The sequence below is a fragment of the Manacus vitellinus genome, unplaced genomic scaffold, assembly GCF_001715985.3.
Source record: "Manacus vitellinus isolate BGI_N305 unplaced genomic scaffold, ASM171598v3 scaffold_57_pilon, whole genome shotgun sequence".
Taxonomy (NCBI): Eukaryota; Metazoa; Chordata; class Aves; order Passeriformes; family Pipridae; genus Manacus; species Manacus vitellinus.
The window spans coordinates 214,280-229,401 of NW_021940666.1; the positions used below are offsets into that span (position 1 = coordinate 214,280).

A 15,122-nucleotide genomic window follows, 5' to 3' on the forward strand; every position below is an offset into this window, starting at 1 on the left:
GGTCATAAAATATTGTTGCTTTTTTATAGCTACTTGTTTGGCTGACAGTTTGATACAATTACCAGGATATTCCAGGGAATGAGACAAAGTTAGCATCTTATTTTGCATTGTCACTTTTTTAAAACATCAAATGAAACTTAAAAAATAGGGAGCTGAATATATAACTCGAACATCTATGCACTTTCATTCCAATTTGGGAACTATTGATTTCATCTGTATTGAGTCTAGAGCCTCAATATGATAAATGGGATCTAAAGCTTATGTACTACTCTTGTGCTCTGTTCCACTTCCCTGTCAAATTTGTGGGCCTTGCTCATCGAGCAAAAAAATGCCTTCAGAATAACCCAAAACCGAAAGGAGTGATTGTACAGTCCCGTGGAAATGTTTTTATTCTTATACTCACAAGAAATGACCATTTATTTTTAGGCTTAAGATGACAGAACACTTGCAAGGTCATATTCCAAAGGATCCTTTCTCATTCTGCCTATGCATACCTAGTGCTAGGATGCCAATGCCATTATGACTTCAGAAAAACAAGTTCTTTACCAGATAACAGAATACTTGAGAATGCCAGGAATTCAGGTATCCCCCCCTCTCTGCACAAGTGGCTTTAACATATGATCAGTTCAGGTATTTTGCCCTAAGAGCTGTGTTGTGAATAACTATAATATTCCATCTTTGAGGAGGTTGCATGTGAGATGCAAGTAAAAGCATCCTTGGAGTTAAGAGCAGGGTCTATCCAAGAGAGGAGGTCTTGGATTCCTTGTTTATACAACAGGATGAAAGATGCTACATCAGTGTGATTATTCAGGCTATGTATTGTTGAATTGTCTCATCTTTTTAATTGTATAATCTATCAAAGAAGGTCCATTATGTTCTTACACAGAACTTCTCCCAAGTGTACAAAAGTGCAAGGTAGTTTGAATTTTCCCAGTGTTAATATCTGTAAGACATATTTTTTATTAATAGTGTAGCTAAATTAACGCAGGCATTTTAAAATTGATGCTAAGTGAATCAAGTAGACTCATTTTTAGTTAAAAGATTTAGTAAAAACGAGTTGCTTTGGAGTCTTGCCTCTGTAACTTAACATTTTTCAAGTGGACTTTCAAAGAAGCTCAGCAGAGTCATAAATATGTAGCTGGCCATATAGCTGCATGCATTAAAGTTGTGTTTACATTATCAAGCATATAGCAGGTCATGGATGCAGTGAGTCTTTTATCTTCCATATTGTTTGCTAGAAAAATGTGATGGGATAAAAATTCCAAGAGTACCTGAAATGCATGTGAAGACTCTGTTGGTTTACACGAGCTTGCTTTGATTTATCACGGGAAAGCTGAAAGAGTTAACCCCAAAATGTTGCAAGTACAGTTATGATTGTATAAAACTTAGTATTACTGTTATTTCAGTGCACTCCTATGTCAGTGATCTAATAAAAATAAATTAAAGGATAATCAGATGTATACTTCATGTTCCAGTAGATATGTTTTAGAATATAAAGACTATACAGTTTATAAGAGAGGTTAATAAAGAATTTAGGACAGAAAAACTGTTCAGAAAAATAATTTTTTTTCTTTCAGTATACAGTAGTTTTTTCCTTTAAGTACAGCAGGTCTAGATATGCTACATTTCATATTTCTCATCTCTGGACTTTATATTACTTTTTCAGAACATTAAAACTTATGCAGTGAAACTGAATAATGGCAAGTGTTTTTATACCCTTTTATAGCCATTTCTTTTTTCATAACCTCCCCCTGTTCCCTGTTAGCTAAACTATAAGCACCTTTCTGTTAATTTATGAAAATTATTGTTGAGATAGCACATTATCACTGATCTGTATGGCACTTCCAGCATGTTAGAAGCAAAGGTCCAAGCAACATAAAACACATCAAAATTCATTAATGTGGTATTGATTATTTTTTGGATAATTAATTTTATTGCAGGCCCTTGAAAGAGATAATGAGCTGCAAAGGGAGAAGGCAAAGGAAAATGAAGAAAAGTTCCTTAATCTTCAGAATGAGCATGAGAAAGCACTAAGAACTTGGAAAAAAGATGTAGGTTTATTAAATTAAATGTTAGAGTATTAAAAGGTTTTTGAAATAGTCATCAAGCATTTCAGGCAATTCCTAAAAGCCAAGAAAATATTGCAGAAATAATACAATAAAACCAATTTCTTTTCCAGTAACACAGATTCTTCTAGAGATGAGTATTTTTTAAAGGTAGATTTAGGTTGACTTCTGTGCTCTAAAAGGTCAGTGCTCTTCCTGCAGTTCTGATTTGACAGGAATTCTTCAGTGTGGACTGAGGGTGAAAGGGGATAAGAAAAGGTGTATGTCTTGTATGTCCTCTCAGTGAATTCACTTCTGTCTACACCTAAACAATAATTTGTCTTCAATTTGACATTCTTTCTACAACTTCATTACTTTTAAAGAGTCCTTCTGTAATTATTTAATCCAAAACAATTAGCAAAACACTGTAGCTGTAAAAATTGTCTGCAATAATAAATGCATGTTTACAAGTAGGAAAGATTGATACCTCTTCAATAGGACAAGATCTGCTTAGTGTGTGGAAACCAGACTCTAAGCAGCATTTGTTTAATAGTCTGTCTTTTTTATTTCTATGTATTTGGCACCTTCTGCCAGAAAGGTTTTGATTGTGGTAGATGGATTTCCAGGGAAGCTGTGGGGAAATAATGCAAAGTTGTCCTTGTAATCCTGTTGTCTAGGGCTAACTCCTTTGAGTGCAGCCACCATGGAGATGACTGCAACCATGAGGCTACAAAATAACTAAACTGTTCTGATGCTCAGTTCCCTGAGAGAATTTGATGTCCCTGATTCCTTGGAGAGTTTTATACCATAGTTTCATGTATAGACATTGGATCTGCCCTGCTTATTTCTCAGGAATGTTTGCAACTGTTCTTTAGAAGATTTTTTTTTTCCTTTTCATATTTCTGCTATGGCTAACTAGAAATTTGGTCCCTTAAAGTATAGCAGCATCACTGGTAAAGTTAACATTATACACTGCTCTGGAGATCTTTGTAAATGAAGTGAAGGTATTTCTGTAAAATTGCCCTTCTTACAACTTGTGGTTTGGACCATCCTGCTTGTTCTAAATACAAAAATTTAATTGTTACATATTCACTGAAGAAGAATAGCCTCACCTGAGGCTATTTACAGGAGTAAAGTGCCAGGCAAATTATTTGCTGTTGTAGTTTCCTGACAGTGTAGGTAGAGAATCATGTTTATCTTTGAGCCAAAAAAGGAAGAAAGCTACAAATACAAACCTCACTTATTTTGAGTGTTGCTACTTGCAGTAAATGGTGGGGAAAAAAACCAAACCCAATTAATAAAAGGTATAATCTGTAATGGAAACGTGCTTAAAAATTTGATTTGAATTAAAGAGCTCAATTACTTTGTGCAAAGAAATTCCTCAGCATCTATACTTTTCTTTTAAGGATTTACTTTAATTTTCTGAGCTGTTGATACCCTTGTAAAATGCTGGTTTACATATCTGCACATGCAGTAAAGTGTTTGTGTGCTCTGTGTACTCTCAATTATTACAGGAGGAAAACATGAGAAGAGAAATAGATACTATTAAAAATGAGCTGAATTCCCTTAAAGGACTTCATGGACATCCTGAAGATTATCATCCTCCTCAGGGAAATCAGCATTCTGAGCAAGTGGAAAATCTGCAGGTAAGTGTCTCTACCAACTGCAGTACCATCCATGTCTTCTAAAAATTTTAGAGAATAAGAGATATGACAGTTTTTCTGATCTTGTCTGTCATGTCCACTGATCTTCCTTTGACATTGGTAAACCTAAAAATTTATCTGTGATATTTATCAATGATCCAAAATACTATTAAAATTTACTGTACCCAGAGAATGTTCCTTTTTCATCCAGAGGGGTGCTTATATCATAGAAACCTGAGATATTACTTCATTAATAAATTTATACATAACAGTTAGCAGTTATCTTAAACAACCCGTCTTCACTAAATCCTATTTCACAGACATATTTTGCAGGCATGTTTCTCAAATCAGAAGATTCTTTTTAATCAATATACAGGTTACAGAAGTTCTAGTTTTAGTTTAACTACTCCAACCTTTATGTCACTTAGAGCCTTTAAAAGGCACAGCAAACTCAACAGGTGATGAATATAGGAGGTGAAAGACTGTTTTATGTGGTGCAGGTTCAACTAGAATTGAGCTTGCATTGCTGGGTGAACCAAGTCCATGTTCAGCTCTGGATTCAGAGCACATATGAGAAGTCAGCAAGTGGTTAAGCACATGAAGATGGTCTTTTGGGACAAAAGGAAGAGCCCTGCAGCTCTGTGTTATCCCAAGATTAAACTGGATTGCAAATTTGTATTCCAGCTTTTTATAAAATTGAAAAAAATGGGAAGAGTCAGAAGCCATAAGAAACTTTCCCTGTGCAATGAGTGTATTCTCCTGTTCTGTTGAATATTGGTTATATTCATTAACTTTTACATCCAAATAATGACTTACCCTTCAAAGAAGAGAAAACTCATTTTTCATGTATACGATTTTGCTTTCAGTATTGAGGAAAATAGGAAGACACTAGGACTGAAAAGACAGATTATTTTTTTTTTTTAGAATTAGTCTATTAATTGTTAATAAAACTACAAACTGCAAAAATATTTTAGAATCTGGAAGAACTTAAAATAAATTTCTTCACAATGTATGTTTATAGCTCATACTCAAGCACACACAGAAGCATATCTGCTGCTTTGTGCTTAATAATGCAAGGGAAGTTAGACTTACTCATTGTGCCAAAGCTGTATGAACTCTATGTGGTATAATGCAGAAGGTGTAACTTTTAAAAACCATTGATTCCTTGAATGAAAACAAAATATCAATTCTGTTTAGGATGCAGAATCAATGCAATGAGTCGTTCATGATAAGCACTGTGGGTTTGAAAGCAGAAAAGCTTAAAGCTATGCTCATAAATGGAAAAAAAAGTCTGAGATGTCTTCTAAATATACATCTCACACTACCTTATGGCAAATTGCCACACCACTTTGTGTTGTACAATCACTAGATTTCCAAAGCTAGGCAGGCTGGACTGAGTCAAATCTCCAGTGGGACACTGCCAAGAAACTACAGGAGCTGCAGCAGATCATATTGATTGTACTGATTTGTGGAATTCCACCTTGTATCAGTAATGAGTCAGTGTGTAGTGAAACATAAAAGGGAAAGGGGTTGGCTGCAATTTAGATCTTGACTGTGGTTCCAAGTGTAGTAAGGAAATATGCATATATTTATTTTTACACCTAGTGCAATCTGAAATCCCTGCAGTTATTTGTGGGGCATGAAACTTAGAATGTATGTAAACTTCTTTATATCGATCACCTCTGGAATAGTAATTAAGCAAAGGGCCTCCTTAAAAGACAGATACAGTATCAGACCTCATTACAGACTTGGATTGCAATTTAGTTTAACCTTACCGTGCTTAACATTTAATTTAATATGATTTTTAATACAGCTGTGCACCAACAGAGAATAGGGCTACACCTACTAATGGGTTGCTGTAATTCTTTTGTTTGTATATGTAGAGAGGGATCTGGTTTTGAGCAGCTTTTGAATTTCCTAGTATGAAATAATCTGTTGAGGGAAAGGTCATCTTAGGTATATGTATGTAACTTATTTAGATTTTACTAAATCACAGGCAAAAAGTTAAAATCCAGGTTTAATAGTTTTGATATTTAGGTATTTTAGTTTATGCATCTTGGACCTGTTTTTGAAGGGCTGAACAGCCATTTGAAGTTATTGAAAAGTAGGTTTATTCAACCCATCTGAAAATCTGGAAAGGAATCGTAACCTTTTTGCCTTTCTTTATCCTGTTTATTTCAGATGCATTCAGCAGTTCAGCCCATGCCAACAAACATGGTAAGTTCCACTCCAGTAGCTGTTTTATAACTGTATAAAAGAGTTATACTGTGGTGTTTGGTGTTTCTGTCTAAGGAAACAGCTCCTAGAAGCAAAAGATTATAAAAGAGTTACAGCTTTCCTGAAATAAAAAGGAAATTTCTAGTATGTGTGTTCAGAAAGCTTGAAAATGTGGTGCCAAGGCTATACAGAGCAAAGAAGAAAAACTTAGAAAATAAAAAGATGTAGTGCATAAAATTTCCAAATCAGAATGACAGGGAAGCTGATAATAAAAAGATGTGAAAAAGAGGAAGAAATTTCAACTGAAACTTGAATTTGAAGGATCAGGATGTTTCTGTGACCTCTATAAAACTGTTTCTTGCAGATTTGTGTTCTGCATCACCTCCTCTGCCACCACTGCAGTAGTCCCATTTTTACCAGTGCTGTCCACGTGCCTCCCTCCATTTTGCAATACACTCTGTGTGTCCTCCCCACACATCCAGTGCCCAAGCACAGAACTTGTAGCCCCCTCCCACATCCCAGCCTTCCTTCTGCAACACCTCCACTCACCCAAGTACCCTCAGCTTTTTCTCACATCTTTTATGACTAAGCTCCCTCCCACACGTGCCTACTTTTACATCCTGTCTTTAGGGCAGGAGCCAGCACGTGCTTCTGTCTTCAGCTGCTGAACAGTTGATGAAAAAAGATGCATCTCCTTTTCCTTTTGTTTTGGTGGGGTTTTATTAAGTTGTTTCTTCACTATTCAGCTCCTAGTTTTCACAGAGCTTTATTGACTGTAGCTTTCAAAAATACACAAATACAGGTGCAGTAGTGGATCAGTGATTTAGACAGTGATGTAGACACATCCTTCAGGCTTCTACTCCTGTTGAATTTGGCTCAAATTTGGGTTAAAAAGCCACCTGGGAGGGAATGAGGAACTGCATTACAGGGATTACAAATTCCTGAGCCTTATTTGCTTGTGAAATTAAGTTAAAAGTCCTAGGTGGTTTGTTAGAAAAAATGGTGCTAATAGGTGTGTGTATGCACATGTGTTGGGTGTCAACAGCAATCCTGCAGGCTTTTCCTGCATGGAATTACTGAGCAGGTCACTGATTTGGCCACCAGAGAGAGGGAGTGATCCAGTCAGCACGTGTACAACACAAATTCCTTCCACTGAGAAATTCTGTCAGTCTTTGTAACTTTGTGGACTGTAATAGCAGGACCTAATTTCTTTCCTACTCTTCTAGGGTATTAGTCTGCTTTTTTATTCCCTCTTATTAACGTTAACTTTTTATACTTCAGGTGAGTGGTCTTTGTTTTCCAGCAGAATTGTAAAATTAATTTTAAGTCAAAGTCCTGAACTTTAGATCTAATCAGTGAGTGGAGTAAATTATTAAAATACGTATAATCATTTGTTCCCTCTTATGCTAGAGTGGTCAAGAACAATCAAAAGACAGTGAAATACAGGCTATTCAGAAAGAAAATGAGTTCATACAATCTGTAATAAGAAAATATGGTAATTGTGGACGTGAAGAAGAAACTGAAGTAAAAACCACAAGAGACCACTCTTCAAACACTGAGGAATTACAGACAGAACAAAGTAATAACCTTACATGGATAGCAGAGATAAGTAGTATTGTTGAAGGAATGATAAATGTTTGCAGGTACAGTGCATGATGAGAATGAGTTAAGTGATTTTGTACTAACAACAGGAAAATTCTTGGTGAGAGTAGTGCTCATCTGTGATAAATTCACCAGTACTTCCAGTGGCTGCCCTGGGACACTGAGAAGGGTCAGTGTGCTCTAACCCCTCAGGCTGTTGCAGTGTTCTGTGTGCTTTGTTCAGAAGGAAACAGGGCTTGGGAAGAACTGTAAGGTGTATAGAAATGTTTGAAAGCAAAACCAATGACCTTCCCTTTCCCAAAAGACAATGAAAAAGGCTGAGAGTGGTTGTGCTGCCCTAGGGCAGGGAAGGTCTGCTCATGTAGATGATATAACAATACCTATCACAATCTGTACAAAGCACTTTGTAACTCCAGTAAGTAATTTTTTGAAGCCACCTAAAGGAAATGCACTTAGTCTCTAATGCTCAGTCTCTAAAATGTAGCAAAGATAAGCAGAAGTTTAAAAGCTTATTAACTGCAAAGTGACTGGTTTAAAAGATCAGTGCTCACAGCCTTCAATGCATCTTTTGGAAAACACCCTTCTGGTATTGAAATGGCCCACTGCTATCAAGTCCCAGCATGTTGCTTTTGGTGTGTCCCTTAAACAGCTATTTTGGCTTTGTTTTCCATTTAGTTAAAAATGCCACTTTCAAAAATAAAGACAAATACAGTTGCAGTAGTAATGAGTGGATTAAACTTTACATAGCCTCACATTATTATGAAATAATGTTATAATTTCATTATGAAGACCCCTTTCAATAATAAGGCTGACAGATATCAGTTGAGAACTATTTCAACTATAAGCCATATCTAAAATATACAGAACGTTAATATATTTTCTGTTTTATCAGTTTATAAGTATTTTGCAAGCTACCATAGTGCAATACTTATCTTCAGTAACTTTTTGTTAGGCTTGTATGTGTAATATAAGATAAGAAAAATCAGTATCAATATTAATCTTGAGTCCATCTCTTTGGAAATTATGAACTATAAAAATAAAGCATTATATAACCTCTGGGTTATCATTTACCAACCCTACAGATTTACAAGTTCTTGAAAACAGTTCTAAGGATGAAATTAATGTTGCTAGTGCTTGTGAAGAAAAGCAAAGGGAGGCTTCTCCCAGGAATACCCTCTGCACAGATACTGATTTAATTACCCAAGGACAGAGCTTGGAAATGCATGTCACTGGGAGCAAAGAGGCAGAAAATCCAGGAGCAACACAGAGAATGTTAGTGGATGAAAACAACACAAATTTAGAACAAAAGCCACAGGCCAGCACTGAGCCATTGGCAGGAGGCCACACGCAAAGAAAGGCCTTTTTAGACAGTACTGAGCCTGTAGGTGCTGACAAGAAAAATGGGAATCAGGAGACCAGCTCCAGCAAGCAAGAACTGTGCAATGCTACAGCTGAATCAACTTCTGCTAAGGCAGACACAAAATCAGACAGCATACAACACAGCAAAAGTGTCCTTACACCTGAAGCTTTCAGTCCTGAGCCTGAAGTGGTTCTTTGCACTGAGAAGAACTCTCTGTGTGAGAGAAGTACAGGTGACCATCAAGCCAAGGAGTTAAGTTTTGGCATCCTGCCTTACACTAAAGAAAGTTCTCAAGCAGATTACCAAAAATGTAGCTTGCTGACCAGTGACAATTATGTGGGCAACAGATTACATAGAACAGAAAAAAACTTAAATTGGAGTGGTTTCCATAAACTTCCTCTTAAACAGATACATGCAGATGCTGAAGACAGAAATGATGCCAGAAACATAAACACAAATGGTGCACTGGGGAGCAGTGGAGTTCCAGCAACTGATGCTCAAAATCTGCCAACTGTGTGTGGTGATAATGCAAGTGGTGATGACGCTGTGAAAGAACACAGTGACAATATGTCTGCCTTAGCTACTTTCAATTTATGCCCCCCAAAAACTGAACGAGGAATAAATGCAGGTGACATGCCCAGCAAGCAGCCCCAACAAGACACTACTAAACAAACAGGGAATGCTACAAATACAAGCACGTCCAGTGCTGAAACCACACCTCCAGTAAAGGCTGATGGTCTTGAAATTGCTCATAAAAAACCCCCAACAGATAGAGCTGGTACAGATAAACTAATTCCATGCAAAACAATTAATGATGATACTCAGATACACTCCATCAAAAGTGGACATTCCCTGGAGATTAATAATTCAACAAATAACACATTGTTAAAAGAGAAAAAAGACTTGCTGAACAGTACAGTTCCAGGAAGGAAGTTTGCTGAGGGTCACCTGAAAGAATCATGCTCTTTACCCATGAGAACATCTGGAAATTTAGTAAACATAAGTGGAAGGTCATCCTTTGATCTTTCAACCTCAGATAAAAAAGCTGAGAAAACTCCACTATACTTCAATTTTTTAGACCTCGTTTCTTGTTCAAGAGTAAATCAAATGAGAGGTCAAGCTACATGGACTTCAGCCTCCAAGGAACCTTCCCTTTTGAAACTACCATGCTTGGTGGAAAACACAAAGGTTATTTCAAAAACACAGTGTCAAAATCTCAGTGAAAATGTGGACACAGGAGAAGCAGGACAAGGTGAGAAAACAATAAACATTTATGCTTTGAACCATATACTGAATAAGCTTAGAAAAATTATGAAAATGTGAAATTTCTGTATCTCAGTGTAGAAAAATGTAAACCTGACATTTTAGTTATATGGCAAAAAAATTGAAAGGTGCTATTTCTCTGTTTATAGTATGAATGCAACTAACAAGCTTTCGTTAGTTTAATTAGTTGATTAAATAATTTTTTCTCATATTTCTCTTTCTAAAAGAACATCAGTGCAATGACAAACTGAATTTTGACAGAGATTTCTAACCCTAATATAGAACATAATCTATCAGTTCTCTGCATGGATCTAAAAAACACTGAGCAGCTTTTGGAGTTTATTCAGTGCTCTCATTTTGCATCAGAATTTAGGGTAGCTAAACCAGTAGATGCTTCTTTGAATGGGGTTTAGAGGTGGTTTACTTTTTATTTTATTGTACATCTCTAATTCAGATGGACACTTCCAACTATCAGTGTACTGAACATGTGAAAAGACTTTATATTCTTTCAAGCTCTGGAAAACACACTGAGCTTCAGGAGCGCCCAAAGAGTTTTTTTTATCTCCTACAGTTGGCACTTGGCTATTATTTGTTGAGCAATATTTTGCATATGGAAAACAGTAAATATGAGCTTTATTCCACGTGTTTCTAAATTATTACTGAAATGTGGAAAAACTGTATTTTAGGTTTGTTTTGCAGTAACATTAGCTTCCAGATTACCCCTAGGTTTATTTACCAAAAGAGCCATTTCTAAACCCAATCTTTGAGCAAAGTAACAAAAGCATCATTTTTATTTCCACAGTAATCTGACTCCAATGCATTTGCAGATGTTCCTCTACTTCAGTAACTGGACAGAGCAAAAGACAGTACAAGTGGTGCCTTCCTTTCTCACAACAGAGCTTGCATGCAGATTCTATTCTTAATGCCTGCTGTAAGCTTAAAAAGGCAGGTCTTTTGGGGTCTTGAACAGAAAGCCCCTGATTTTATACAAAACTGGAGCCTTGAGTGCTTAGATGTTTTTCAGAAGAGCAGGACCCACAGTACAGGGTGTTTGTGTCTACTTGAGGTTTTGTTGGTGTAGTGTTTTCAGCTTTGCCCCTTGAACAAACCAAGAGAAGGAGGAACTCCCATCCCTTACTTTTGCAGCCAGTGGCAATGAGACAGAAAACCAGCAGTTTGGTTTCTTTACATTGTTCTGGTGTTATGAATTTAGCTTTGCAGGCAAATTTGTTTGTGTACTTGTGTCCTGCCTATGCATATTTGTGTTCAGATGCACCATTTTTTGAAGCTCAGTTTCAGAAGTATCTTTGTCCCTAAAACAATAGTGGTGGTAGCAAGGCAGCAGGACCCCAATCTCACATGGTACATTAATTCTTGTAGTAATGTGAATTTTGATTGTTATTATTCTTCCAATCAAATGAAAGAATAATAACACACAGTTATGTGCTGTTCTGCATGGATCTTTTCTGGAAGAACAGACAGCACTATCTGAAGTTCTTCCATGTGTTCCTCCTGCTCTCCTCGTCAGAAACCTTTCTGTATGCAAAACACTGGAATTCCAAGAAGTTACTCGTGACTCAAAGTTTATCCTAAGGAGTTTGTAGGGGATTTTAATCTAACTCTTATTCCCAAATGAGCTGCCTAGTGACCACACTTCTTGGATTCTAGTGAGGATCTTGGTCTGCATCCCAGGTGTGCCTCATTCTGCTTAATTTAGATAGGCCCCTACTTGAGCCTGCTCACCTCTCCGAATCCTGCACCTCTTTTGGAGACTGGAGAACCTCCCTGTCAGGGCACCTATGAGTCACTGCAGCTCCCAACATTTATTGTGGTTGGGTTTTGTATTGTTTTGTGTCCAGATCTTTTCCCAAAAGGCAAACCTGGAGTAGAATCCATGTGGATCCCTATATTTTTTTAAATTTTGCCATATGAAAGATCTAGAGGTGAAGAGCATTGGTGAACAAGCTGAGTAAACCAATCTGAGGGAATTCCTTTTACTGCCTTACCACAATGCAGTTTGCTGTTTAGACCACTCTGGTTCCCAGAGAGCAGCCACTCCACATCAGTAAACAGAGGAATGAACTGGGAATGGGATAGATCTTCCTGGAGAGTGCTTGAAGAAGAAAACAAACCCATAACCATTTTCCTGCCCAGATAAAATGACAGTATTCTTCAAGAACTATTACATACCCACAAAGTAACATGTATTTTCATAGCAAAACAAAGATTTTTACTATTGATGCAGTGATCACAGGCATCTGTGTAGTGACAAAACAGCTCCTGTTTGCACTGGAATTGTGAAAGTATGCTTGTGTTTTCATCCTGCAAGGAACTTGATATTGCTTTCAACAGAGTCTGTTACAGTGCATAAAACCTCTGCAGGACTGGACAGTTATACTTTGCCAAGATTAATCTACTTATCTGTCCTTCCTACCTTTGGTAGATGGCTACAGCCTGACCTCTTGAAACATTAGATACAGGCACTAACAAAAAAACCTCCTTAATTTTTTTTGTTTGTCTAAATGTTTTTTGATTGTCTAAAAAACTTTGTATTAAGAATGTCTTTTTTTATTACAAGTCGCCCTGGAATATCATGTAAGGATGGCAGTACTTGTGTATTTTACTATAATTATCAGAAGGTGAGTTTAAAATAAGTGTTTGAAAAAAAATGTATTCACTTATAATATTTAGAATACACACATTTTCTATAAATCACTATTTTGTCATTAGCTTAATATGTGAAAATGTCAGGAAACATTTTTAATCAAAGTAGAAACATACCACATCTTTAGAGAAAAAGAGATGCAGAAGTATGTGAAAGAAAAAAAAATGAAGGAGAAAAGCCTACAACAGAGATCCAGTGATTTAAACCAAAAATATTTGATATTTTAAGATCAGAGGTAAACCAGTTTAGTTACTTTACGATTAGTGCCTGGAGATTAAATTGCAGTTGTTACCATTTCCTTTTTGTCAATCAGGTTCTACCAGTTCTAACAGAGCTACCAACACTTTGAATACCTCTAATATCCACCAAGACCCCCAGGGAGACCCTAGTGAAGAATGGAATGCTATAGCAAAGACTTTTTATGATTCCTCTTTTCCCACAGAACATGTAAGTCAATTAAAAATATTGCAGACCAGACCTCAGTGAGCTAATTCCACAGATATTTGTACAACTGTACCCATCTGGATACTTTAAGGCTGAGTCAATCTCCAAAATAATATCAGAAGGGCAACAAGACACCATTTTTCACAATTTAAGGTTGATAGAAAGCAGCAGGAAAAAGTCACAGCATATGAATCAAACAGATGCTAACCAGTCTGTTTGGGAGGGGAGGAAGAGGGTAGTTCATTGTGGACCCTAATAAAAATCATCACCTACAGTAAAAGTAGGGGCTAAAAAAAAGATAGTATAATGCAAAAGTATAAAAACATTGTTTCATTTATTACTTGATAAGACTATGTTATTTAAAAGAATATGTAAAAGAACAAAAATTCAGCACATCTATGAATTAGAGCCTATCTGTTTATCTTATGCTGCAGTTCTGGGATGTCCTATTTAGTTACTTCTTACTATTTAGTAGGATGACATTACACAAATGTGTAAAAGCAGAAAATTAAATAGAAGCCTGTTGTTTCCCTGTAAGACAACTTCATCCAGGATGGCACCAGCAAGGGCATTTTCAGATCTGTGTTAGACTGGAGCCTGAACAGCTGTAACTGCTGTATGAGAATTTGACCTAATGCTAAACATATTATTCAAAAGTGATACAATTATTTACAGCTGCAGTTGACCTTTCTTTTTAGAAGAGGTTCTAGAGCTATTTCTCAGGTAGTTAAGGCTGTCTCTGGCTGAGGTCTGAGGTCAGGGTGTACAGTGTTTTCAGTGACAACATTGCCTGACTTCTGAAGACTCAATCAGCTCAATGCCATCAACGTTCACATTCCCTAAAATTTGGAAGACTGTTTTAAATTACTCACCTTTCCTAGTCTGACTCTATTTGTGAATGACACGGGGGTGGATTTTTCACCATGGTGGTGGTATTTACTGTGTCTCTATTTTACTGAGTGAACTACACTACATAACCTACAGCTGAAGCAAAGCTGTATTTCACTATCTGATTGTGGTTATGTCTGCTTTGTCACCTCCAAACTAAAGCTCCTTATCCAGTAGCTAAGTAAAAGTGGAGATGGACAAGAACAGAGTATTTTCCAAATACTTAATCTATGAAATCTCAGCCTGGGATATTGCAGGCCACTCCCTCCCTTCTCTGTTGGTGTCATTCTAGTACCTTCTGTCCTCAAATCCATCATTTTCGTGACGGAGATGAAAAAGCTGCTGGGAGATTAAAAATGGGCTGAGCAGTTTGTTTTGACTAATATGTATGATTGTAATTAGAGCAGACTTAAGCCTTCTACAGTTTGGGTAATCTCATTCAACCACAGCACAGTACTCTGAAAAGGGATAAAAGCTATAAACAAATGCTACAGGTGCACTCAAAATTCTAGTAAAAATATTAAGAACTGTTTTAAACATTGGTCTGTCCTTGCCTAAATACCAAGGTAGGAATAACCATCCTCAGCTCAGTTTAAACACAAATCCCTCAACGTGCAATCACTGTTCAGCAATGAATGGCTTTTACACGTGTCCCATATGTTGCCATATTAGTGCTGGCACTAAGACACATTTTATTTGTATTTTATTATGAAAATGCTGAGGCCTTTTAGTTTTGACAGCTGAGATTATGTTTTTATTCTAAACCCACTGTCACAGAACTATATTAAAATTATATATATCTATATTATATGTGTGTGTGCGTGTGACCTAACTGCAATTACTTGTCCAAAGAGGTCCAAACACTTGTCTTCAGTAAAATCCAAGTAACGTGGCATGGTTGTATATCACTAGAAAATTTCACTTCCACATGTGGAAGACCAAAATGACCTTGGATTATCAGACCAGGTTCAGCCCCACATGGAATTCCATAGAGA

The 15,122-nt window shown here is 36.7% G+C and overlaps 1 protein-coding gene across 3 annotated transcripts in view; it reads left to right on the plus strand.

Annotated features, from left to right (window-relative positions):
* The window catches only part of CCDC73 (coiled-coil domain containing 73), a 53,623-nt gene that overhangs the window by 36,408 nt on the left and 2,093 nt on the right, over positions 1-15,122 (plus strand). The window contains exons 12-17 of one of the 3 annotated variants that reach the window (XM_018081828.3): positions 1,941-2,051; positions 3,560-3,691; positions 5,870-5,905; positions 7,316-7,484; positions 8,590-10,119; positions 13,109-13,242. In XM_018081828.3, coding sequence (XP_017937317.2) covers positions 1,941-2,051; positions 3,560-3,691; positions 5,870-5,905; positions 7,316-7,484; positions 8,590-10,119; positions 13,109-13,242 — 2,112 coding nt within the window. Of the gene's footprint in view, positions 1-1,940; positions 2,052-3,559; positions 3,692-5,869; positions 5,906-7,315; positions 7,485-8,589; positions 10,120-13,104; positions 13,243-15,122 lie in introns of those variants that run through there. The other 2 variants (XM_018081831.3, XM_018081830.3) reach the window with 2 other exon arrangements.